A 27,421-nucleotide genomic window follows, 5' to 3' on the forward strand; every position below is an offset into this window, starting at 1 on the left:
TATAGGGGCATTTTGGGATTTTTGCCAGAGGTGAAGAAGAAGGTTGGGAGGTTGATAAAGAAATTTTCTAAACTATTTGTTTAAATTTTGATGAAATCAACACAATTGAAATAGTTTATAAATATGAAAATAATTAGGGCTGGAAATGAGTCGAGTCGAACTCGCCTCAGCTCAGTTTGACTCGTTAAGAATTGGCCGAGTTCGAGTTCGAGTTGATGACGAATTTTTTTCCAGCTCAAACTAGACTTGTTAAGAATTGACCGAGTTTGAGTTCAAGTTTATCTCGAACTTTTTTTCAGGTCAAACTCGACTTGTTAGAAGTTCACGAACATCTCGATTCAGCTCGTTAGATTTATCTTGTTAGGTTCAACTCGCTTATTTCACGGACTTAAAAATTAATTTTTTAAAGTCTATTTTGTTACATATACATTTGACATTTTAAATGAATATTTTTTAAATAAAAATATAGAAATAAAATAAAAGTTATAAGATTGGAATTTATATGATGTTTATTTGTATAATTATTTATAGAAATATTTTGCTCACTAGAGAATATACCGTTAGATTAAAATAAAATATGACACTAAGATTTAGAGCAAATATTTAAACCTACTCTTAAAGATAATATAATCTATCTCATATATAATCGAGTTGACTCATGAACCTAACGAGTCGAACTATGTATAGTTCAAGCTCAACTCATTTAGTTAACGAACTTAGTTTTTAGCTCATACTCAGCTCATTTGGTTCATGAACCTAGTTCATCGATTTAATTTTCGAATCGAGTTTCGAACTATTTTCGAGTTAGTGTGGTTCATTGCCAGCCCTAAAAATAATAATAATAAATTGAATTATTATATAGAATTAATTTAAAATTCTAGAGATAAAATTGAAATTAATAATAATAAAAATTATTTTCAATTAAAATACTAGGGATAAAATTGAAAGTAATAAAAATAAATTCTAATCTTTAAGTTATAAACTATTTTAACTAACTAATATAAAAATTCTAAATTAATAAAAACAATATAAACTTGAAAAAAAATTCGCAATTATGCACATATTTTTTAAACATATGATCTGTAAGTTAAAATATGGCTTTTTGCCAATAGAGCCCTAGAGTATACGTTGGACAAGAATGTACCACCTACTAATTAGTTGGTTGCTACGAGAAAATAAGGTAGTCTTATCAAATTAATTATAGGAGAAAGACATTTAAAAAGTGGTAAAATATGTGTGAACTTTTTTTTTTTTGAACAAAAAATATGTGTGAACTTAACAACCACAAGTTAACAAAAATATTGGTAGCTCAATCATGCATTCTGCAATTGTTTCTTTGTAGTACACTATCTCGAATGATGTATCCGGTTTAAAATATAAGAAATAATGTGTAAACAGATAATGTATTTAGTTAAAAATTAAATTAAATATATCAAATTTTAAAAACTTTCGTATTTATATTTTTATTTTGCAGAGAGTATATTTTACACAATAACATATTCTACAGGTCATTTGAGGCTAAAAAACAGAAATATTCAATTATCAATCCAAAGTCATAAGGTGATTGGAGGCATATTGCACACGCGTCTTCTAGGCTCGTATTCGATCCATACTACGGATTGTCATTCGCCGTTGGATATCATCCAAAATTCCCTACATACTACTCCAAAAAGCAAGTGGATGTCTAAATGCTTCTCATATACGAGGGATCTCATGCAAAACCTGAGCTATGTTCTAACCACAATTTATTCTCATATTACCTTTCACCCAGTAACTGACTTTGGTGTTTGAGTGCTAACCTAGTAAGCCAATCTCTCTCCACCGCATGGAAAACTTGTTCCACTGTATCAAGACTTCATTACATATTTCTGGTTCCACCATGGAATAGTGGTGTTGTATATGAGAATAGACATCTGATTCATACGAAATCCACAATCAAATTTCTCTAATTCAAAAATCACAAACTAATATAGTGAGCTTACTTGAAGAAGAAGATAATAGCCGATCCAATTGCTGAAAAGAAAATAAATTTTCCAACCTCAATATCTTTCGCTTTCTTTTATGTATATTCAATAGGTGATGGTTCATCCATTAAAGAAGAACCTTTGTCACGAAACTTAGTGTTAGCGAAGGAAAGGAAAAAATGTGACAAACCTATCTTAAAGTTTCGAAATAGCGAGAAAAGTGACAAACATATCATAGGGAATTAATCAGTATGTGGAATCCTCATTAATGACGGGAGCTCCTGGAATCTACTATACATTGGATTATTCAAGAGATTAGGGTTATATGATCGAGATTTAAAGTCGTATAAAGGCGGGAATTTGTAACCACTCAATGAGTCCTCCACTCTTCCATGTGGAACGATCTAGATTTTGATCTCTTTCAGATAAAAAAAGGATTAAAGGACCGTGAATATGCATTTCCTCCTGATCCCGTGTGCAAGTGTCTACAACGACATCCTTAGGAGGTTATTCCTTGCAACATTGAACGCACTGGCCTCCTCAGTCCATTTGAAGATGAAATATCATAATAATCCAGGAAAGCTGATTGTTATTTTGGCCGATCTGGGTGGGGCTCGCCTCATTCACGAGGTCATACTGAAGATCCCCCTTGCAACATCGTTAACCTCTGAGACATGGAAAAAGAATACTCGTCAAACTCGTATGATCAACCTCGAAGTGCAAGAAGATGAAACACTGCGAAACAAATAACTCGGCCCAACGATAAAAGTCAAGGGGAGAACATTATGGCCGGTTCCGACAATAACTTTGAGACTGTCCAACTCAACGCTAATCTAGCATGGTCGATCCACATAGGGGTAGTTATCACCAAAGGTAAAGAAAGGGCTCATTGAATGCCTCAAAGATATTGTTGACCTCTTCGATGTTTTCCCTAGCAAGATGCCCGACATAAATCCTAGTGTGGCTTGACATCTCTTGAATATTGACCCGTCTATCTTCTATATGGCGTAACGAAGAAGGTGAAAATCTCCCAAGAAAGTTGAAGCAACAAGAATACGGTTTAGGGCCTACTGGACGCCAAATTTATATTTGAAGTAAGATATACGTAATGAATGTGAAATGTCGTGTTGGTCAAGAAGCCTTTAAGAAAGTGGAGAATATGTGTCAATTATAATGAACTCAATCGAAGATTACCTAAATATTCGTATTCACTCTAGAACATAGACAAACTGGTGAACATTGGGTCGTTCACAAGTTATTATTGTTCATTGATGCATGCTCCGGCTACAACTAGATACATGTGTACGAGGCAGATATATAAGATTTCCTTCGTGATGGACGATCCATCTATCGATACAAGTCATGCCTTTTGTCCTGATGAATGTGAGGGCGACATAACAAAGAATTATGAATAAAATATTCATGGAAGAGATATGTCAAAAAGTATAAGTCTATATGGAGAAAATGTCCGTCAAGTCCAAAAATGAGAAGCTGCATGACAAACACCTAGCCAGTGTGTTTTGGAGGATCCTACATTACAATATGAGACTCCACCTGAAGAAGTGTACCTTAGGGGTCAAAGACGACAAATTCTTAGGCTTATACCTGACAAAGAAATGCATAAAGGAGAACTCGGATAAAGGTGTTGCAATCATTAAGATGGAAATGCAAACAAAGAGTAAATAGGGGTTGAAACTAAATAAGGTGCTCACCACTCTAAACATGTTTAATCCATGTGTGCTTAAAACGCATTGTCGTTTTACAAGTTACTGAAGAAAGAAACCCACTTTGAGTAGACCACAAAGTGCGAACAAGCGTTCACATCTCTAAAACCAGCTTTGTCAACCCACCAATTTTGTATAGACCTGAAACTGTGGAAGTTATGTTCCTTTATTTATTTGTCTCCTCTGAAGTTGTCACTTTCATCCTCATAAGAGAGGTATACTCCACTTTGAGGTTGATATATTTTATATCTAAATCATTAGTCGGATCTGAAACACCCTAATAGGATGTTGCGACACTACTTCTTGCTAATGTCATCATTTTTTGCTTTAATATTCCTTTAAAACTAATCCTCAACATATCGAATCGGGTCGGATGATTTACAAAATTCTTAATCTAAATATCATAGTTAGACATCTCTTTTGAGCCTAAAAAAGTATTGGAATCCTAATTGTTTGAAAACTTCATAACAGAAATGACTTCAAGCTTACCCGAACTAGCTCACGCCTAGGTCGTGTTCCCAAACGAATCGTCGAATAGAATAGGAAGTGGGTCACACCTCAAATTGGAGAACAAATTCGGGTTGATGATTGAAGCATCCTTACATTTTGAAGTGAAGCATAGGAGTAAAGAAAAATGGGAAATATCTTGGAAATGCAATGATGAATTTTTTATTCCACTTGATCAAGCCCCATCCCTTGATTCTATCAGATATTATAGCTCATTTCTGATGTGTAGGAGCATCCAATTGGCCTTGGAAAGAATCTCTTGATGATTCATCAATTTGCCATAAATTCTATTTTGTAATCATTACATAATCACATGGGATTTGAAAATTCTTGTACTTTGAAAATTTGATGCAATGCATAACTCTTTGCTCAAATTGAATTAAGAGATGATCTAATACTATTTGAAAAGCTTAGATGATGTACTTCAATTCACTTATTTAGTGTTTCCTCAAAACACTACAAGAAAAAATGAGATTTACGACACATGAGTTGCGACAGTTCACACAAATGTAAGTAAGATCCTCTCATCTCATATCAGCTCCTAGAATCACTTTCACTTTCAAATGTAAGTTTCATCCTCTCATCTGTCACAGACACGTGTAATTTAAATATGATCAGGTTTATTTTCACTGAGAAGGAAAATTAAAATGCGGTTATTTGTGCTAAGATGTATGCAGCAACAACTTTGGAAATTGAAGAAGCAAGTTAGATTAAGCAGGAAGAAATGGTACTTGATTCAGCTCTGTCGGATGACCCAACTAATTCCAATGGTTACAGATATAAATCTTCATTTTACATCTGTTAAACTAATGTATAAAGCCTTTTTCTTTTCTTTTTTCATGTATTATTATAGTTAGTATGAAGCTACTCTGGTTGTGAAAGAGATGTAATAGAAGTAATACTTGTTGTTACTTTTATTAATGTTTAAATGATCTTTTCGGTGACAGGCTTCTTTTATAGGCTATTCCACATCGGTTAGTTTTTTACAAATCTCCGAAAATTGTTTTAAAATTAAATGTAAAATAAATAACGACAGTTGGAAACCGTCGTAACAAACTTTGAAATCAAAACACATAATAAAATTCACGACAATTTAAAACTGTCGCAAATACCTACTTAAGGCAGTTTGCTACCCGTCGTAAATAATAATGACAATTGGTATGGAGGTTTTAGCAACCGTCGCAGTATGGCCTGGCGACATGTTTTTACGACAAAACCACAATTGTCGCGACCTGCTATTTGTGGCGGTTCAAACTGTCGTAACTTGCCAAAATTAACTGTCGTAGCTTGCTAATTTTCTTGATTTACATCATTTAGGAATTTGGTGAAAATTGGCCATGAAGTTAAGAAAAAACTAAGGTTAAACACTTAGAAATTTTCTAAGTGTTTTTGGCTTAAAAATTGGTAAGCTCCTATCTTCCAAATGCTTCATCTTTTTAGGAAACTTTTATAAGTGACAAAGTTTTTTGTTTGATCAAGATCAACAACTTTCATGTTGGGAGATTTTTGAGTTTGTACTTGAAAATTGAAGTTACTTGCACATGAAGTTATAGCCTAAATACTTCCAAATTTTCTAAGTATTTTATCTTTTGACTTTTTGAATCTTGATTAATCTTATTGATTTTTCTTGATCAAATGACTTTGATGATCATATGTTGATGATTTTAATCTTCAAAAGTCCATAGTTGACCAAATTTCTCAGTAGTCAAAGTCAAACTTGCACAATTGACTTTTTCCAAATGAATTGCATTCTTGGAGATTTCAAATGAATTAAGCTCTCCTCTTTAGATGAATGATTTGAGTGGATTATATTGAAGCATTAGAGGTCCTTGATTTATGATTTGAGCCATGGGATCTTGTCTTGTTCAAAAGTCAACTCCCCATGTGAATTAGGTCAAAAACCGTAATTATGGGTCAGATGAAATTGGGGTTTGTTGAACTTGAATTGAAGCACATCTTGCATTGGATATTGATGTAGGAATCACTTGAAGATGCTTGAGCTCTTTGCATCATGCTTTGAAGCTTTATGAGTCTTCCCAAGTGAAAACCCTGATTTCAGTCCCTGATAAGCTCAAAATCCTAATATGGTGATTTTGATGGATTTGAGGTTTGATGCCTTGAGATTGAAGATCATATGTAGATGAATGAAACATCTTGAGCCCTATGATTGTGTTGAGGATCATTTCCATCTTTGATTGATACTTTGTCTGGATTTCCTAGATTGAACCCCTAATCTGAGTACTTGGTGAACAAGTGACTGCTCTGAGTATCTGCTTTAAGTTGATGGAGTAGTTGAGATATTTATATGATGTAACATCTCAAGGGGACCAAAAATTAGGGTATGACACTTATGCTTATTTGCAAATATAACATAATACATCAACTTTATATAATAACTATTTTCATTTAAAGTTAAATGATATAAAAAAATTAACTAATTAATTATTGACAAATATTATTCTCATTTTAATTATATATCATAATCTACTAAAATCACTTTTATTTTATAAATATTAAAATATGATAAAAATAAAAATGATTTATTTACTTATGAAAATATATAAATAAAAGTCAAAATATGGAGAAAAAAAATTATATTTATAATTAGTTTTAAGTGGGGTAACACCGTAACAGGGTATTTTTGGTGGTATATCATTTTCATAATTAAGTTTTATTGGAGATGTGGATCTAATAAATTTTCTACTTGTGGTATATAAGAATGTAAAATTAATTAAACATTATTTATTTGATTTAATCATCCAATATTTTTGTTATATATAGTTAATTCCCTACAATAACATCCAATAACCACTAGTGGTCCTAACTAGGAAAAAGTTTATACGTATAGTTATAATTGAATTCTATATATCCTTGAAGTTGAGGATTCTATCCAAAGTAAAACCTAGTCCTGAGTATCAGCACACAAAACAATAAAACAAGTTTTATGCATAAGGCCTCAAAACTCTCCCCTCTATCTTCCAATGGCGATAAGGCCACAACTGCACCATCTCACGGCGGCCATGGTGGCAGTTGTCGTCACTGCATGGTTAGCATACAATCATGTCGACATCCCTAAAACATCAGTAGCCTTCGGAGTTTCCGATGTATACGAGATGGTTCCGATTGAAAACGGTGGTGCAGTTGGACCAGAGAGTTTAGCTTTTGATGCTCACGGGGAGGGACCTTACGCAGGAGTTTCTGATGGAAGAATTATGAAATGGAACAGTCTTGAAAATCATTGGATGGACTTTGCGGTCACTTCTTCAAACAGGTTCACACTCTTAACCTCTCTCTTAATCACATGATATTTATGACTCCACGTGTATCATTTTTTTTGGTAACAAATCAAGGTTCATACTTCATATGGATATTTTTGATACTGTTCAGTACTTCAGAATCTCACATGATGAGCTAATGGGTCTGTTTGTTTCATTTTAAAAGAATGGATTTTTTATTTTTTATTTTTGGAAATAGATTTTTTAAAGCTGTTTTTCAAAATATTATAAATTTTTTATATTTATTTTTTCTAAAATAAAACACTAATTTTGACACCCAATAACATAAATACGTATTAGTGAAGACCAAAATTTAGTCTGTATTTCAAAAATGATTTTTATGAAAATCTATTTGAAATAACTTCAAAATTAAGTGATTTTTTTAAAATTTTGATATCCAAATTTTTTTCTCATACCTAAAATCACATTTTAAGAATAACTATTCAAACACAATTTTCATTTGAAGCTTTTATTAAAAGTTTCTTTATAAAAAATTCACAAAAAATTATGTAACACTATAAAAATCATTTTTAAAAAAAACTAAAACAAACTGGTCTAATGATGAACTATTATTGGATAATTGTTGGTGTGGAAAATTAATTCCAAAAACTCTATACTGTTTTAAAATGTACATGTAAAAAAGAGCCAATTAATCTAAGTAATTTTAATCTATAATATTTTTTTAATTAAAAATAATTTAAAATTAATAATATATTAAATCACTATTGAACTTCAAATGAAAAGTCAAGGTCATCCATATTTTTTTTTAATTAGGAATCAAATGATTGGGATCCTATCCTACTACTTAAAAGGAAATGGTAATTTTTTTAAAAAAATTATTATTAGCGGTATGAAATATTCCCTATAATGCTATTTATAAGAGAACATTTATTTTCTAAGTTTATTGAATAATTAATATATCTAAATTGTATAATAGATTAAATATATTAATTATTAAATAAATCTAAAGAGTCAATTTTTTCTTATAAATAGGACTAGAAAAAATATAATTTAATACGATTTATTTAAAAGCTTAAAGAATCTGAATTTGAATTAAAGAATCGATTTTTATATTTGAAAATATAAAAAATTTCTTAAAAAAGATTTTATTTAAGTAATATTTTTTTTAAAAAAATAAAATAAATAATATTATAAATTTTTTATTAAGTCTACAAATTTTGAAGTGTTAAATTTTAAGCTCCGGCCACATAAAGAATATACTAAGACCATTTACAATGGGGGTGTTGAATAATTTATTCAATAGTTGAATAGTTACAATGGTGTGTTGAATCATGTGTTTAATGTGATGTGGATTAATTGGTGTTGAATACTTTCAACATGTTGAATAAGAAAAGAGTGGGGGCCACCTAAAGTATGTGACAAAATATTATTGGTTGTTGTGTATGTTTAGATTTTTATTTCATAATAATTATTTAATGTAAATTATTTTTTAGTAAATCAATTTTTTATTTATTTTTATTTTCACCAAAATTCATAATTTTTTTTGTCTATAAATAGAGACTTGTTTCATTTGATTTGGACACACAAAAAAAATTCACTTTTTTCTCTCAATTTTTTCTATTTAGCCTTCAAAAAATTCTTGTTTGTAGCTCTAGACATCTTTGTAGTGAAATGGATCCCAACAATAATCCTTTTAACACCCAAAATTCTACTAATTATCCTTTCAACTACCCAAAAAAAATTAAAAATATAAAATTGGAAGAAAAAAAATTAAATAAATTACTAAATTAGAAAAAATTAAAATAAAATATTTAAATCTTAATTATTTTAATTTAGTTTCAATTGATAATTGAGATGTAGAAATATATAATCATAAAAACAAATATATAAAAGAAAATAAGAATAAGAAATAAAAGTAGTGGGGTAGGGTGTTGAATTTTATTAAACAAAACCATTGTAGTGAGTAAAATTTGAATGTGTGTTGAATGATGAGGTGGAAGAGAGAAAAGATGATGTGGAACATAAAAAGTGAAAAAGTAGGGTGTTGAATAACTAAACCATTGTAAATAGTCTAATATGCTTTAATTTATTGTCTCATTACTACACTCAATGAAGTATGACATGACAATATATTAAAATGAATTAGTCACAATATAAAATCACATTTATAAATACTTACACTTTATTTGACACTGTATTTTACCAGCATGTTGATAGGGTTGATTTGATTTAGCCCCCTATATATTTTAATAAACTTTTTTTTTTAGTTCAATCAATTGAAGTATTGAACATATCGAAACGGTACAAATTTTAAAACATTTTTGTAAATAATATTGGTCTAAGTTTGATAGAAAAACAAAATTTAACTTATTTTCTCGTCATTTAAAAAACAAGAACTGGTCCAAAAGAATAATGTATTGTCATTGTTAAATTGATTCACGTGTGGACAAAGGAAATAAAAGCAAAAATAAGCTTTTATTCATTTATTTTAGAAACGCAGTTAAGGTACAGCCCATAGCAGTTTGGGCCTGAAAACAAGAAAAAATGTGGGATGTGTGTTCTTTATATGGTTAGTTGAGAAATGCAATTAAGGCATGAAGGGAGAAGATACGTGTCGTGGCCAAATTGAATTGTTATCATTTTCTATGATTTTTTTTTATCACCACCGGTTTAGTCCGGTCGGAAGTCAGTTCTGATATAAAGTGGGTTCAATCATCTCCCGATTGCATTGCGGGAGATCGAATAGTGATCTTTACTATGAAATCCAGTGTCAATCACCACTGAACCAATTAACAATTGATTATGAATTTTCTCTAGTAGCTATACGTGTTGCTCAATGTTAATATCTCTAGTGAAAATTTAAAAACATTAAGTTAGATGAACATATAGTTGAAATAAATAAATAGGTTAAACCGAGTTAAATTTTAAGTTAGGCTTTGTTAAATCTAAGTCTAATCTGTTTAAGAATTTAAAGTCTAAATCTGACATGTAATCTATCATAGACTTATTTTTAGATTAGAGTATAATCTTTTTGAATGCCTGATTGACCTACTAGCCTACTTAAAAGTTCACTTCATTTAAATATTTGTAAATAAGCAATTCAACTGATGTTAAATAGACTAACAAATTAAAAAATCTAATGACCATAAATATCTGTTTGCATTGACTCATTCGAGTTTATCTGTTTGCATTGACTCATTCGAGTTTACCTAAGAGCGTATTGAAACAATTTATGACTAAAGATAACATTTATAACATTATTCATAATAATTTTTTATCTTATTTTTCATATTTTATTTTAAAGTATAAAATATAATATAAAACTAATAAATTTATTCATGTTTACTTAAATATGTCGGTCGGATAGATTTAAAAGATTTTTTATATGACTCAACCTAATCCCTTGTTGTTAAAAAAAGCTTTTGACCTGAACCTGTGTAGGTTAAACTATAGGCTCCTACTAATTGACCTAATCTATTTTCACCTTTATTCGTAGTGTGATTAAAGATAAAAAATCATCTAATTTAAAAATTAAAAATTTATTAATTTTAGTTCAATTTTATATGACAACTTAAAAAATATCTAATACTAACCCGTCCAATTTAATGTAGATAATAAAATTGATCTCCTAAATTAATCGATGCTAGCATCGAATAACACAATAACAATTATCAACAAATGTATTGAGTATTTTAGCCAATTGTTCATCTCATCTTATTGTTATGGTATAGAGTTGATAGTCTTGATTTTTACAGAGATGGTGATTGTGGAGGACCATATAAGGAACATTCCAAAAAAGAGCACATATGTGGACGCCCACTTGGGCTTTGCTTCAACACAGCATCAGGCCAACTTTATGTTGCAGATGCATACATGGGCCTAGTAGTTATTGAGCCCAATGGTGGCACTGCCACAAAACTCATATCACATGCAGTACAAGATCAGCCATTAGGCTTTACAAACAGTTTGGATATTGATCAAAACTCTGGAGCAGTTTACTTTACCACCAGCAGTACTAAATATGAAAGAAGGTAATACAAATAATCACATATAGTCTTAAAGTCGCATGAATTATTATTACTATTATTATTGCAATAATTATTTAAAACTTTTGATATTTTTTGTATCATGCAAAATGTAGGAGTTACGTATCTCTGATTCTAAGTGGAGACAAATCAGGGAGACTAATAAAATATGAACCTAAAAGTGAAAAAGTCACTGTTCTTCTAAACAATCTCACATTTCCAAATGGAGTAGCACTAAGCAAAGACGGTAACTATATTCTAATAGTAGAAACTACAAGCTGTAGAGTACTAAGATATTGGTTACAAACATCAAAAGCTGGAACATTGGAAGTTTTTGCGAATCTACCAGGTTTTGGAGACAACATAAAACGAAGTCCAAGGGGTGGATTTTGGGTTGGAATTTACTCAAAAAGAGAAACATTTATCAAATGGATTCTATCATATCCATGGATAGGAAAAGGGTTGGTTATGCTTCCTTTGGACATGACAAAAACTTATTCATATTTGGGTAAGATAAAAGGGAGTAGTGGAATGGCAATAAGGCTAAGTGAGGAGGGTGAAGTTTTGGAAGTTGTTGAAGATGATAGGAGTGGATATAGAAAGTCTATTAGTGATGTTGAGGAAAGAGATGGAGTATTATGGTTAGGATCTGTTGATGCACCTTTTGCTATTAAGTATAATATTCCAATGGCACAAGAATAAAAGAAGAAGAAGACATGTTATTTATAAATAATAAATTTAAATAAAATTTAGTGTAATTAGTTTGTTTGATTTCATAAAAAATGTATGATGTAAATATTCTTCAAAAGAAATTGTTTCATATAAATGAAAGAGATATTGAAAAATAAAGTATAGGTTACTTGAATGATAAAGCGGTAAAGCGGCAAGCAACAAAAGTTTTGAAAATGTTTATCCGGGAAATTATCGTGTCCACAGATATTAGTGTTATTGAATCGCAGTAGTTCGACAAATTCGGAGTTCTTGAGTTTGGGTTAAATGGGTTTTAAGTAAAAACGGAAAATATAACATATGAACATAAAATAAATTCATTCTTGATAGAGAATAACTTATCTGGTTTGAATCTAAACTACTCCTCACAAACTTAGATTTATCACTTCGCCGCACTCAATCTACAATACTTATCAGAATCACCACATATCCCTCACGTCAATGTCCATTTCTGCAACACCGACGAGAGTTCAACTATATTGCTCTTTCGACGATGTCTCAACCGATCGAACAACACAGAGACATTAAACTTAGATATTATGTGGATGTTAACCCCAAACCCTATGTTTAGAATCTAGAACTAACAGGTATTCTCCTAATCAAGATTCACGAAGCATATTTCTATAACAACACAAATCCGAAGCGATTAAGCAAAAAGATCAGAAAAACATAGACTAAAATTTGTAAAGCAAACTTTATACAACTAGTAGAAAGAGTAACAAACATCCATGGGTTTAGAGTAACTTACATACAAACCCAACAAAAGTGGTTACAAAGAGAAGAGGAAGAGAAGAAAACCAAATCTTTCGCGGTGTCAATCACGAGCAAAGAAGCTTCGACTCCGGATCATTCGATTACAACCTCTAATGGTGTTTTCAAGCTAAATCTACCCAAAAATGACCTAGGATGAGTTGGGGTTCAAAAATACCCAAAACATAACCTAAAAAATCTAATTTTCGCCTATTTATGCAATTTTGAGTTCTGTACAGCGCGCGTCGCGCGCAGGAGCGCGCATCGCGCCCAACCTGCTGTCATGAAAAAACAGCTTTTAGTAAAAATGACGTAACTTGAGAACCGTAACTCCGATTTGCGTCCGGTTCGAAGCGTTAGAAAGATTATTCAATTTCCCATCTAACAATGACAACATATCAACCAAATTGGTGATTTATTATTCTTTGGTTTTGAGCTTTATTCGTTGACGAGTTGGTTTCGTTGCTAAAAAACGCGCGTTTGAAGCCGTGTCTTCGACACGTTATTGCTCATGCTCCAAATACGCCTCGATACCTACAAAATGAATAGAAAACTATCAAAAAGTATAAAAGTATATGAAAATACATCTAATCACAAAGTATATGTATTTATACACAAAACGGGGTATTATTCAAACGGTATTAACAAAAAGTATTGATAAGTGCAACAAAACATATGTACAAAATAAGTAAATTTTTGCACTTATCAGTAATCTAAGAAAGAGCGAAGTTTGCATTCGCTAGAACCTCAACCTGAAACAGTGTAAAAAGGATTAAAACCCCAAACTCACGAATGACAAGGAGGTATAGATAGAAATAGGGGGTGGGCGAGTCATCCAGGATAGCCATGTTGGTCTTCTCTTCTTTAGATCACGCCTCCAAAATAACATATTCATCATGATCGGTGTTTGAAAATATAACTTTCCGCTGAAAGGAAACAATTCTATTTTCAATAGTGTAAAAGGACACACAATCTTCAATGCTTGAATATTTAACGTCTGTACCCGCACTCAGTTATTAAGAGTTCCTGATAAAGGGGAGAGAGAGAGAGAGAGAGAGAGAGAGAGAGAGAGAGAGTATTAGAACTACTAGTTCCCTCATAACTAACCATTTCTTAAATCTATAATTGGTGGTATTGTCTAGCCATTCTCTAATTTTTAAAAGCCTTATTTCCTTACAACTCACATCTAAATCCTAACAATTTCCATTAAAAGAGAAAGGAAACGAAATATTAGTAAGCCCATACTTTTAAATGAGGATGAGAGTTTCAGTTTGGAAAAACTGGAAAACGCTCTACGCTTGAAGAATTCAGAGGGAATGAATGAAAGCTTAAGAGAAGAAGATACACAAAAAGGTTAATGGTAAGAACTAGACCTGTTTTTGTAGGGTCTGGAAGGCTAACCTTATTGGTAATCAAAGATCAATTGACGTTTGAGGTTTCACCTCGTTAACATCTGGAAGTTTACCCCAGGTCATTCATAAGATACTGGCCTTAGACCATACTTAACGGACTCTCCCCAGACCATATTTAAGGGACTCGTCCCAAGCATGTTTGATGAACTCTCCCTAGGCTATTCTTGAGAGACTAATCTAAATGCGAGGAGACCATAAAACAAAATCACTCCATCCTTTACAAGCCCTCGTGCTTGAGGGAAAGTACACTTGTATATTTCTAAAGGGCCACATGAGGCAGTACATAGTTCATCATCGACAACTAATACAACAAGTCTCTCAAGAAGGCTTCATAGTCGCCCATTTATTATAACATGCATCCATTATCTAGTTATCTCGCTTGTTGGCTATATCACTCGTCCACTTATGCAAATGTGAGGAATGATGTGTCCCTACCCATTAACGGCATGTGAGGAACAGTCAAAGAAGAAAGTCACACTCTCTAGGATATAAAGGGAAAAGTATTGTCACTTTTTTCTTAGGTTCTAAAATGCAGACCCAATTGGTTTTTATAAATACCTCTGCTATAAGTTAGAGGAGGACAATCAATTCAGCCAACAACCTGCTAAGGACGTAATTCGGGGAATATCGGGTTCGATTCTTAGGTGTGAACAATGTTTGGCCAGTGCTCATACCTCTCGGCACAAGCTCTGAATTACTAGGATCCCTTTCCCCTGTAAACCAGAGTGCGAAAGAAAAAAAAAAAACTTCTCAACATCCCTATGGAACTTGCTCTAACACCCCAACAATTTTATAAAATTAGGAGTTGTCATTAATTATACTTTAAAGAAGTATTAAATATAAAATAATTCAGTCTATGACACAACTATTTATTTAACATATAATCCTACCACTCATGAAAGATCACAAGATATTGATATTGACTATCACTTCATTAGAGAGCATTGGAATCTAATTTGATCAAATTAATTAAACCATGTTGCATGAAAACATCAATTGATAGACCTTTTAACCAAAACCTTACCAATAATTCAATTTTAAGAGTTCATCACCAAGTTGAGCTTGTTTGACATCTTCATTCCAACTTGAAGGGCACTGTTAAATATATTTTTATTTAATCTCCTATTTGATTAAATAGTTGAGTGTGGTGGTTAGGTTATTGCTATGTTTTCTGTTTGCTTGTTATAATTTTTATATGTACGTTGATTCTTAATCGACACAAAAGAATGTCTAAGATTGTTAACATACTTAAGGGTGTTACGAGTTTGGATTGGTTTTCAGTTAAAAAAAATATTTGAACGAGTAAAATATGCATCAGTTTGTTTTGGTTTGATTTTCACTATTTAAAAAAAAAAAAAAGAATTGAATCAAACTAATCGATTTGATTCAATTTGTTTTAGTAAGGTTGACCGGATTTGAAATACTATTTTTAAATAAAATATTAATCTTGTAACAATTCAATTTCATGCTATCTCTTTTTTAAAATGATTGTTTTTTTCTAACAAATTATTTGACGGTCTCTATTTAAAAAAATTAATAATACAATCAAAATAAAATTTTAAATAATTTTCAAAGATGAAAAAAGAAGAAAATAGTTAGAAAATTAATCAATAAAATAAGAAACACAAAGATAACTGGAATTGGTGTTAGCATAATAGTGGTGGTGAGTACAGCGGTGGAGGTGATCGGAATAGAGATGGTGATCGGCAAAACTTAAGATTTTTGGTGAGTGGTAGATTTTTGTAATTTGTGAAGGAAATAAGTGAAGTGAAGCAACACATACCAATTTACCATTTAATGTGATATTAAGAGATTTTATTACCATTGAATAAGAAGTAACATTCCAATAAGCATTTCAGATTTACCAAAATATGATTCAATTATTCATTCTCTCGAGCATTTAAAATATATAGCTCTCTAAGTACGGGTTGAATTATCCCTGTGATTGAATTTAGGCACCATACAATTACACAGTTTCCTCCTAAAGTCACCTAAATTATAGATATCCAAGCAATTGAATCAACAACATCCTTAATTCTGTGAACAAATATATTCAAACATAACACAAAAAGATAACAACATATTAGATAACCATGATGCTCCCTGACCCTGACAACATATTTAAATCAAAATCAAAGATACAATGGAAAGTATTATATAGCTTGAAAAGAGTTGTATAACTATCAGCTGCAGCACCAGGAGACAAGTAAAGGCTAAGAAATAAATTCAAAACCAAATTCTTAAGTGCTCTCTCGTCATATCTCTTATTAGAAGAGAACCACAATTTTGTTGATTCTTCTACGTATAATACTATTGTCTTGAAGCCAAAGAACAACACTAACGTAACATATATATGCTCAACTTTGTTGTTAAGGAAAGAAAACCTATTCCAGAAAACCAGAACCAAAAAACAAGAACGTTTGGTGCATATATATGTGCTGTAACTCTCTCATATATCTCTATCTTCAAATGGCAATAACAACACAACTGCAGCTTCTCGTGGCAGCCGTAGTGGCAATTGTTGTGATAACATACAAGCGCAGCGTTCAACCATCCAGCGATGTAAACATAACATTTGTACCATTCGGAGGTTCCAATGATTGGCAATATGAGATTGTTCCAATTGAAAACGGTGCTGTTGGACCGGAGAGTTTCGCCTTTGATCCTCACGGTGAAGGCCCGTATACAGGCGTTTCTAACGGTAGAATTATCAAATGGAACCGCCATGAAAATCGTTGGCTCAATTTTGCGGTCACTTCTTCTCACAGGTTACATTCCCAACCTCTCCCTTTCATCTCTATGCTCATCTTTCTTATCATCTTTTCTATGATAGTGTTGATTTGGCAGAGTTGATGAATGTGGAGGACCGTATAAGGAGCATTCCAAGATAGAGAACATATGCGGGCGCCCACTCGGGCTTTGCTTTAATATCGCATCGGGCCAACTTTATGTCGCCGATGCATACATAGGCCTAGTTGTTATTGAGCCAAATGGTGGCACTGCTAGAAAACTCATATCACATGCAGCAGATTATCAACACTTGGCTTTTCCAAACGGTTTGGATATTGATCAACATTCTGGAGCAGTGTACTTTACCACCAGCAGTTCCAAATATGAGAGAAGGTAATATAATACTATCAATGCAACCATTATTTATAAGTTTTGGTAATGTTTGTCGCATGTAAAATGCAGGAACTACGTGTCTCTGATCCTAAGTGGAGACAAATCAGGGAGACTAATAAAATATGAACCAAAAACTGAACAATTAACTGTTCTTCTAAACAATCTCACATTTCCAAATGGAGTAGCACTAAGCAAAGATGGTAACTATATTCTAATAGCAGAAACTACAAACTGTAGAATACTAAGATACTGGTTAAAATCACCAAAAGCTGGAACATTGGAAGTCTTTGCCAACCTACCAGGTTTTGGAGACAACATAAAAAGAAGTCCAAGGGGTGGATTTTGGGTTGGAATAAACTCAAAAAAAGATACATTTATGAAATGGATACAATCATATCCATGGACAGGGCCGTCTTTGAGGGCGTGCAAAGCGGGCTACCGCACAGGGCCTCAAATTTTCCAGAGTTAAACTATAGTTAAATAGGGTCTCATAAAATATCAGGTAGGTTAAATCATGAGTACATAGGGCCTCTAATAATTTTTTATGGTTAAATTGCGGCTAATCTACACAGGGCCTCCAAAAACTTGTGACGGCCTTGTCCATGGATAGGAAAAGGGTTGGTTATGCTTCCTTTGGACATAACAAAAATTTACTCATATTTAGTTAAGGTGAGTGGGAGTAGTGGAATGGCAATAAGGCTAAGTGATGAAGGTGATGTGTTGGAGATTGTTGAAGATGATAGAAGTGGAAATAGAATGTCTATTAGTGATGCTGAGGAAAGAGATGGACTGTTATGGGTGGGATCGGTTGATACACCATTTGCTATTAAGTATAATATTTCTGTGGCACAACAAGAATAGAGAAGAAAAACAAAATGGATTTTATAAGTAAAAACAATTAAATTACAAAACATTAAATTATACATAGTTTAGGATTTATTTTGTAATGTGTTTCCTAGTCATAAAAACTATAACCAAGTCATATGTGTTAGAGTCTAGTTGCATTATTATGAGACTAATACAAATTTAACAATATCATCCACAACAATAAACAATAGTCCCTCACAATTTTTAGATTTTACATGTAGTTCTATTTTCTGTAATATGTATCAAGGCAACATTGTTATCCTTTATAATGTCCGCATTCATTAGGACTTGTAGGAGAAACCGTTTGTGCGTAGATTATCTAAAGAAATAAAATTCTTTCTTAATTATGGAATATACCTGACACTATTCAGTGTTCACATGTCACCATCGTCTATAGAAATTTTAATGTCTCATTCCACTAATAGCATATGATTTATCAGTTTTTTTTTAAAAAAATTCAGAAATAACAAGTATTTCAAAAATATTACACAAATGGCAACTTTTTTTAAAAAAATACACGTTGTCGCCAGGGGGGGTGGCGACAACATCTAGCCCATAATTTTGTCGCCAATGGGCCTGGCGAATGCATGCAGAAAACAGGTGTTGTCGCCAACCCCCCCCCCCCCCCCCCCGGCGACAACACCCCCCCTTTATTTTTTTTTCATTTTTTTTATATTATTTTTTTACCTATTATTTTTAGCTATATTTTTAGTTTGGAAAAATAGTATCGATAAATAAAAAAGTACCAAATACATTAACCATTAATCATAATTAAAAAAGTACATTAAAATTAAAAAAGTACATTAAAATTAAAAAAACACAAAATACATTAATGATAATAATAAAATTTTTATTGACCGCCGCGTGGACCATGGTACGATCCACACTCAGGTTGTCTAATAGCTCGTGTCGAAGGTTCACGAGTTGGGAGTGCTCCCATATTCCTGCGACGACGCCCCCTCTATTTGGTTCCTCTTGTGTTTGAGTCGACGGTCCCTCAATGCATTCCGGGTCTACAAAATCTGTGAGCCGTCCTTGACCTCTAGAATTTCCTCTATAGGAAAGGCGGGTGCCCGCGGCGCCTTCAAAGCTTTGTCTTGGTGGGTTGAAATTTCTCCTAGTGGATGCGGCCTTGAAGTTTGGTCTTTGGAAGTTGGTGGTGGGTTTGGTTTGGTTAAAATACCCTGGTTGTTGTGGAGTATTGAAGTTCAATGGTTGGTTGGGGTATTGTGATGTTTGTTGGTCGAATGAGTTGTATGGCGGGTATTCTTCTTGTATGCCTATGTCGGGGGTAAGTGGTGGTGATCTGGAAGAGCTCGCCATATTGAGTTCTTGGAAGCGTAGGTGGTGGGGTTGAGTTTGTGGTTGAGTTTGGAATGGTTGTTGGTGGTGGTATTGTTGGAATTGTTGTGGTTGTTGTTGGTAAATAGGTGTTTGTTGGTTTATTGGTTGTTGTTGGTAATTGGGTGGTTGTTGTTGTGGGTAATTTGGTTGTTAGAAATTTGGTGGTGGTTGTTGATGTTGGAAATATGGTGGCGGTTGTTATTGTTGGAAATTTTGTTGTTGTTGCTGTTGTTGGTGGAAAATATGTGGTTGTTGTTGTCCTCCAAAATATGGTTGTTGTGCTCGCAGGTCTGCCAAATAGAAAGGGTCAGACACAAACATTTCGGGATTTGTGACCGTTCTGTACCAGTTGACATATTCAGCCGTTGGTTTCATTTCGTCCGGCGCCACAGGAAATTGTAGGACAGTGGTGGAACGACGAGCCCATATTTTACGCTGCTCTTTAGCAAACGTCTTCCAATTTTCTACGTACCACTATTGGCTAACCTTTTGCAGATGCCAAAGTGCCAAAGACTCAGGCTCAGGGGGGTCAGGGATACCTTGATGCATGCCGAATTGGAGCTTCACACGGTCACTTTGGTGCATCTCCACAGTGGTGAACCGTATGATGGGTGATTTTGCCGTCCAAATAACCGCCTCTCTAGGTTTGGGTACATGGTCCAGTTCCAAGTAAGGTCACCAAATAAACTGCAACGAAAAAAACATTAATTTCAAATTATAGAAGATAGTTTATTTTACAAATATATTTAGAAGATGAAAATTTTTAGTGGTATTACATCTTGGGGTCGTAGTCGATCCAATAGTTGGCAGTAAAAAATGATTTTGTTTACAGGCGTATTGGTGTAATCCAACCCAGTTGCATTAAACCTAAACAAATTCAAAAATAAAAATCAATATAGTTACAATTAATAATAGAAAAAAATACACTCATTAAAATAAGATTATTAAGTTACCTTGACGCGTAAGGGAAGACATAAATGTGCGGGTTTTCAGGGGCTAATACCGGCATTCTCCACCATCCCCATGCTTGTAGCAAGAATGCACATCCATTAAATGTACAACTATCCTTTGTTGCACATTTTCACAAGGAGCTATAGAGGTATGCCAACACCGCCGAACCCCAACTATACGTCTTAATTGCATCAATATCCTCAAGTAGACACAAGTACATAAAATTAACACTATTCCCCGTGCCTTCGGGAAATAGAAACCTACCAAATAACAACATAATATACATTCTAGTTTTTTATAGTTTACTTTCTTCGCTAGAAAACTGATTCAACTTAAGGTCATCATAAGCTTGTTGAAGGCCAGCAAGCTTAATACCTTGGTCCCTACCTCTTTGTCGCCCCTCACCCTCTATTAAATCTACACCCAACATTTCGACGCACAGAGCATTGGGTTATTGGACATTTCCAAACACAGCTTTTCCATTTATGTTGAGACCCAATAACATGTACACATCCTCTAGCGTGACGGTACATTCACCCGTTGGAAGGTGAAAAGTATGAGTCTCGGGCCTCCAGTGCTCACATAATGCTAATATAAACTTAGTATCAATTGAGGTATGTATTAAATTCATTAGCTTCCCAAATCTCGCACGTTCAACATAAGACACAATCCAAGGGTCGGGAGCATTCATCGGTTTCGCACGGGTCCTAAGTCTCGTGAAATCCTATAAAAAAATGATGAACCATAAGTATTTGAATGTTTGAAATTAGTAAACTTAATTAAAAAAATTAAATGTTTAGACCATAAATAAATTGAATTTACTCAAACTTACGTATTCGGCGATGTTTGCTATGGTTCCTCGATGCTCTTGACCCATAGTTAGCAGAGACATGTTTGCAGGAGTTATAAACTAGTTGCTCTGATGAAAGTTGTTTGGTGATGATGAAAATGAACAAGTTTGGGGTCCTATTTATAGCCAAAAGAAACACAATTAAAACACATAGCAAAGTGTGACAAGACAAGTGCATGCAATGGTTGAACATTTGCCTCGAAGCAAGTCGCCACCCCCATTGGCGACAACACTCCTTTTATCAATGTAGTCGCCACCCCCATTGGCAACAACTCTTAAAAAACAATGTTGTCGCCACCCCCATTGGCGACTTCCATAAATGCATAGGTGTGTAAGAGATTCCCTAGCCTGCATGCATGCTTGTGTAAGAGGTGACCACGAGATTTTATTGTGGCATGCATTAGTCTTGTCATGTTTGATTCTTGCATGTATTATTGCATGTATTCTTGCATGTATTACAAATATATGAACCACTTCACAAATTTTTACAACACATTTCTCCCAAACATTTCTTCGTTCACAGATAAACTTCACAAACATTTCTCCCAGATATTTCTCACAAATACCTTTCACAAATACCTATCAAAATTATGGCATCCACCCCGCAATACAAAGTTCGTGTTCACATGAACGGTGAGACTTACCACTGTGACACAAATGGTTTTCTATTTAGAAACACTAACGCAACACGTTTTGCTCTAAATAGAAAAGCAGATTTCTCTTATTTAAAAAAGAAAATCGAATCCAAAATTAGAGAACCAGTCTCTCAAATATTTTACCAACAACCCTTAGTCGAACCTAACAACTCGGTCAAGTTTTATCAATCACAGATACAAACTGACATAGAGGTTCAAAACATGTTCCTTACCCATGAGTATTATGGTTATGATTATCTTGAGCTGTACATTGTGGTTGAACAAATTATTCCGTCGCAAAATATCCAGTCACAAGTAATTGATCCTGTTGTTGATGACGAACAACAACCCGAAGATGTCATCGATGAAGAAACTAAAATAGAAGATGTCGTTGATGAGTTGGTGAACCGTGATTCCGAAGATGACGAACAAGTTCCAGTACCTGATACACATGCATATTCACCTCCAGCGCATTTCACAACACTTAATTTAGGAGAGGATGAGCCATCGTCTGATATGTTCTACAATCCATATATGAGGTCAGACGAGGAATTAAAAGAGGGTGACACGTTTCGTTCGAAGGATGATTGTATGCTAGCTATAAAAAACTGGCACTTAGCAAATTGTGTAGATTTTAAAGCTGGTCGCTCAAATCCAGAGAGAGTCTCTATTTTGTGTAGAAACCCGGAGTGTGGATATATGCTGAAGGCATCATTTAGGAAGAAATTTAATGCGTGGGTGATACGTTCGATTTCTCAAGGCCACACTTGCGTCAACACAAATATGGCGCAAGATCATCAGAAACTAAGTCATGACATGATATGTCATACCATCATTCCTCTCGTCGAAACTGACCCATCACTGAAGGTGAAGACAATTATTTCCCATTGCGTTTCTGTGTTCAAATACAGACCTTCATACAGAAAGGCTTGGTTAGCGAAGCAGGAAGCAATTGAAAAAGTCTACGGCAACTGGGAGGAATCATACCAACAACTTCCTCGCTACCTGGCTGCACTGCAATTGTATTCACCTGGGACTGTTACTATATTGGAGACACTGCCGGCACAATCCCAAGACGGAACCCTTCTCGAAGGTAATGGAATCTTCCATAGAATTTTCTGGGCGTTTCGACCATGCATCATCGATTTTGGTTTTTGCAAGCCGATTATTCAAATTGATGGAACCTGGTTGTATGGGAAATACAAGGGAACATTGCTGATGGCGGTCGCGCAAGATGGAAACATCAACATTTTTCCAATAGCCTTTGCTCTGGTAGAAGGAGAAACAGCTGCTGCTTGGAGTTTCTTTCTTAAGAATCTCCGAGCTAGAGTTGCTCCACAATCTAATCTTTGTTTGATTTCGGACAGACACACTTCTATTGACAGTGCATACAACAATCCAGAAAATGGTTGGCATAACCCCCCGTCTAAGCATGTCTACTGTATTAGGCATATCGCACAAAATTTTATGAGAGAGATCAAAGATAAATTTTTGAAGAACCACTTGGTGAACGCGGGGTATGCCTTAAACCAACTTGGATTTCAATACTACCGCAGAGAAATAGCGTTGTCAAATCCAGATGCAGGGAGGTGGATTGACAACATTGACAGAGCGAGATGGACTAGGTCATACGACGATGGGGCTAGGTGGGGCCACATGACTACAAATCTTGTGGAATCAATGAACGGGGTTTTCAAAGACATACGAAACCTACCTGTAACTGCTTTGGTTAGTGCTACGTATTTTCGGATGGCAACTTTGTTCGCCACAAGAGGTAAGCGGTGGAATTCAGTGTTACAAACACAACAGATATACAGCGATGTCTGCATGAAATATATATAACAAGAATCTGCCAAGGGGAACACTCATCGAGTGACAGAGTTCGACCGCGGCCACACCTTCAGTGTAAAAGAAACAATTGACCACAACCAGGGGCTGCCACGACAATAGTATCGCGTCTCAATCCCAGATCGTTGGTGCGACTGTGGCCAATTTCAAGCCTATCGCATGCCTTGCTCCCATGTCATTGCAGCATGTTCACATACTCACTTTGATGCGTTATCTTTGGTATCCGAAATTTACAACGTATCAACGTTGCTCAACGTATACGACAATTACTTTCCGGTGATAGCGATGGAGGCATATTGGCCTGTGTACGAGGGGGAAACAGTTAGGCATAACGATTTAATGCGTCGGAATAAAAGCGGTCGACCAAACAACAGGCGTATTAGAACCGAAATGGATGCCACTGAAAAAATGCAGAGGAAGTGTAGTATATGTCGTGAGGTAGGACATAATAGGAACAAATGTCCCAATCGTGGATCTAGCTCCACAACATAGTTTTTAGGTGCAATGATATTTGTAATTTATTTTTTCAATGAAATGGACTTTTTTTCATTAATTAGATGGGTTACAACAACACAACAAACAACAAACACTAGGACTAGAAATAAATTTTTACCGAACAACACAACAACACAACAAACAACACAACAAACAATTAAAATCTAGGAAATTATAGCGGTTAAAACAATGTCATCTGTTCCGTCCATTATTTGTTCAGTATCAAGGTCGGTTTTCACATCAACCCACCAACGGATCGTCTCTCCGGTCCTAAGCGACACCCTTGTTCTAAGCCTCTGAATCCTTTTTATTTTTTCCCCAGGACTGTACTCCCCTTCTAACTGTGCCATCAGAGTCCGCTTCAGGTTGTTGAAGTCGCGGATGTTCCAAAACGTCACCGCCATAGGGGGTTTGACCGGTGAAAAAATTACATGACCATAACATCTCTTGTATTCCGGCGCCGACACAGGACGGCTGGATGATGTTCATTGCCATGATTGCGGCCTTATGCGAGACATGATCAATAATGTGAAGTGAAAATGGAAAAATTGAAGGAGAAAATAATGAAGATTGATTGCATGATGAGCTGCTATATATAGGCAAAAATATTAGGTGTTGTCGCCACCCAAGGAGGCGACCGGGACAGCTGGATGCAGCTAAAAAAAATAATAAAAAAATAGAAAAAAAAACTAGCTAAAAAAATAATATAAAAAATTGAAAAAAAATAAATAAAGGGGAGGTGTTGTCGCCAGGGGGTGGCGACAACATTAAGCAATTGAACATGGTCGCCAGGCCCAATGGCGAATTCTTTGTAAAAGGAGTGTTGTCGCCACCCCCCCTGGCGACAACGTGTTAAATTTATAAAAAAAATGGCCATTTGTGTAATATTTTTGAAAAACTTGTTATTTTTGGAATTTTTTAAAAAAAAACTGGTTATTCAAAAAAAAATTCGATTTATCATCACCCAAATAAATAAATTCAAAATTATATAACCTAAATGTGGTTAACCTCTCTCGGTGCAATGTCATGTGGTAATAGCATCCAAAGTAAAAAATCCACACTTTTGTGAACTTTTTAGATGAAACACAAAATAGATCTCCTTCACTATAAGAATCATTGGTTTGGACCACGTACGCAGAACTTGATGGGTCTTTTTTTTTTTTTTGTAGATAATCCCTCATTCAATATTCTATTTGTTTGCAACCAGAACACTCCTTTGTTTTTGCGTTTTTAGATTTGGACCTCTTCTTGAACTTATTTTTACCTTTTTTTTCCTCACAAGATCCTGACCCTCATTCACATACAAACATTCACCTTGATTTCTCTCCTCTACGCTTTTCACATACAAACATTCACCTTCATTTTCCTCCTCTACGCTTTGTCTCCTTCAAGAATGAGACAAGAGTGTAGCAATATTTACATTGTGGTTGATAGTGTCTTTCTTATAGATAAGAGTGGTCACCATGTAGTCGTAAAAACAACATAATTGTCTTGTCTTCATCATCAACCAAGCCTAATTAGGTGAGTGTTTATATTGGTAAAGATACACGATGGATCTGATTTAGTTTCACATATCACCTTATGTAAACCTTAATGAGTCAATATATCTTTAACCATCCTTTTCCATAATTCAAAATTGTACGTTCCACCAAAGCTTGTCACCTCGAATTTTTCACCAAAGTTAATTGTCATTTGACACCAATCATGAGAACAATGACTAGTAACAAAAGAGTAAATAAAAACGTAAATAAAAAACAATGAGCACAATCATTGTTGTTCACTTAAGTGTACTTACATTCGCGACTATAAAACAGTTTGGTAAATTAGTAGGATGTCATGGTTTGAACCTTATAATTTAATATTTCTGCATAACTATCAATTTAGCTGGCTTAACGCGGTTACTAAGAGACAAATTTATATCGAAAATGTGGATTTGTTGAAAGTGTTATTTTTTGCTTGGAAATTGTTTTTAGTAATAGAATTCCTTAAAAAAAATAACCCTGCCATCATTGAATTTTAAATTTAGATTTTTATATTTGCATTGGCAATTGTACGATAATCCAATAATCAATCAAAGCCTTGTTTTTTGATTCTCAGTTTTTTTTTGGTTTATGGCTCTCTTTTTTTAGGAGTTTGATGCGTATTAGTAGGGGTGGCAAAACGGGCCGGGGCCCGCCGGGCCGCCCGCGCACCCGCCAAAAATTGGCGGGTTGGGTTGGGATTTTAGGCTCGCCGCTCTCCAAAGCCCGCCCCGCCAAAACCCGCCGCCCGCCATACCCGCCCCGCCAAAGCCCGCCGCTCGCCAAAACCCGCTCCTTCTCCAAAACTCACTCTTTTTTTAGTTAATTCTAGTAATTGTAATTCTTGATGGTTTATTTTATATATTTATTTATAAATATATGTAATATTTTTTAGAGTAAATTTGTTAAAAAATTACTTTTATAAAAAATTGTTTTAAAAAATAAGTGAAAAGTTTAATTCAAAGGTAAAAAAAGCATATTAATCTATTAAAAAAATATAAATAAAAATAGGCGGGTAAGCCCGCCGCCCGCCAACCCGCCATCTTGGCGGGGCGGGCATGATTTTGATGCCCATTTTACTTGGCGGGCATGCCCGCCCCGCTCGTTTTTTGGCGGGCATAAGGCGGGGCGGGCGGGGCAGGCGGCCCGTTTTGCCACCCCTACGTATTAGTAGTACTCCCTCCGTCCCATAATGATTTAATTTATTAGGTCATTTCACATATATTAAGAATAGTGTGTAAAAGTAAGAGAGAAAATCATATTTTTACTATAGGATAAAATTGAAAAAAGTATATTGAAAATTAAAATGGATCATTTATTTTAAGACACTATTTTATTTCAAATAGATCATTCATTATAAGACAGAGTAGTTTTTTAAAATACATGCGCAATTATTTTGGAGAATTATATCCAGCACCCAATACATATGCACATGATATTC

At 34.2% G+C, this 27,421-nt stretch overlaps 2 protein-coding genes across 2 annotated transcripts; both read left to right on the forward strand.

Moving 5' to 3' along the window:
* Positions 1–7,020: 7,020 nt before the first annotated feature.
* Positions 7,021–12,222, forward strand: LOC131612395 (protein STRICTOSIDINE SYNTHASE-LIKE 2-like). Its single transcript, XM_058884192.1, has 3 exons — positions 7,021–7,466; positions 11,187–11,462; positions 11,573–12,222. Exons 1-3 carry the CDS (start codon positions 7,177–7,179, stop codon positions 12,156–12,158), a joined length of 1,152 nt encoding a protein of 383 aa, XP_058740175.1. The 5' UTR covers positions 7,021–7,176; the 3' UTR covers positions 12,159–12,222.
* Positions 12,223–16,816: 4,594 nt separating this feature from the next.
* Positions 16,817–18,331, forward strand: LOC131614670 (protein STRICTOSIDINE SYNTHASE-LIKE 2-like). The gene is made up of 4 exons (XM_058886230.1): positions 16,817–17,115; positions 17,195–17,470; positions 17,540–17,866; positions 18,070–18,331. The coding sequence occupies exons 1-4, from the start codon at positions 16,817–16,819 to the stop codon at positions 18,329–18,331; spliced, it is 1,164 nt and encodes a 387-aa protein (XP_058742213.1).
* Positions 18,332–27,421: the final 9,090 nt, after the last annotated feature.

This window comes from Vicia villosa, linkage group LG6, assembly GCF_029867415.1.
Source record: "Vicia villosa cultivar HV-30 ecotype Madison, WI linkage group LG6, Vvil1.0, whole genome shotgun sequence".
NCBI classification, from domain to species: Eukaryota; Viridiplantae; Streptophyta; class Magnoliopsida; order Fabales; family Fabaceae; genus Vicia; species Vicia villosa.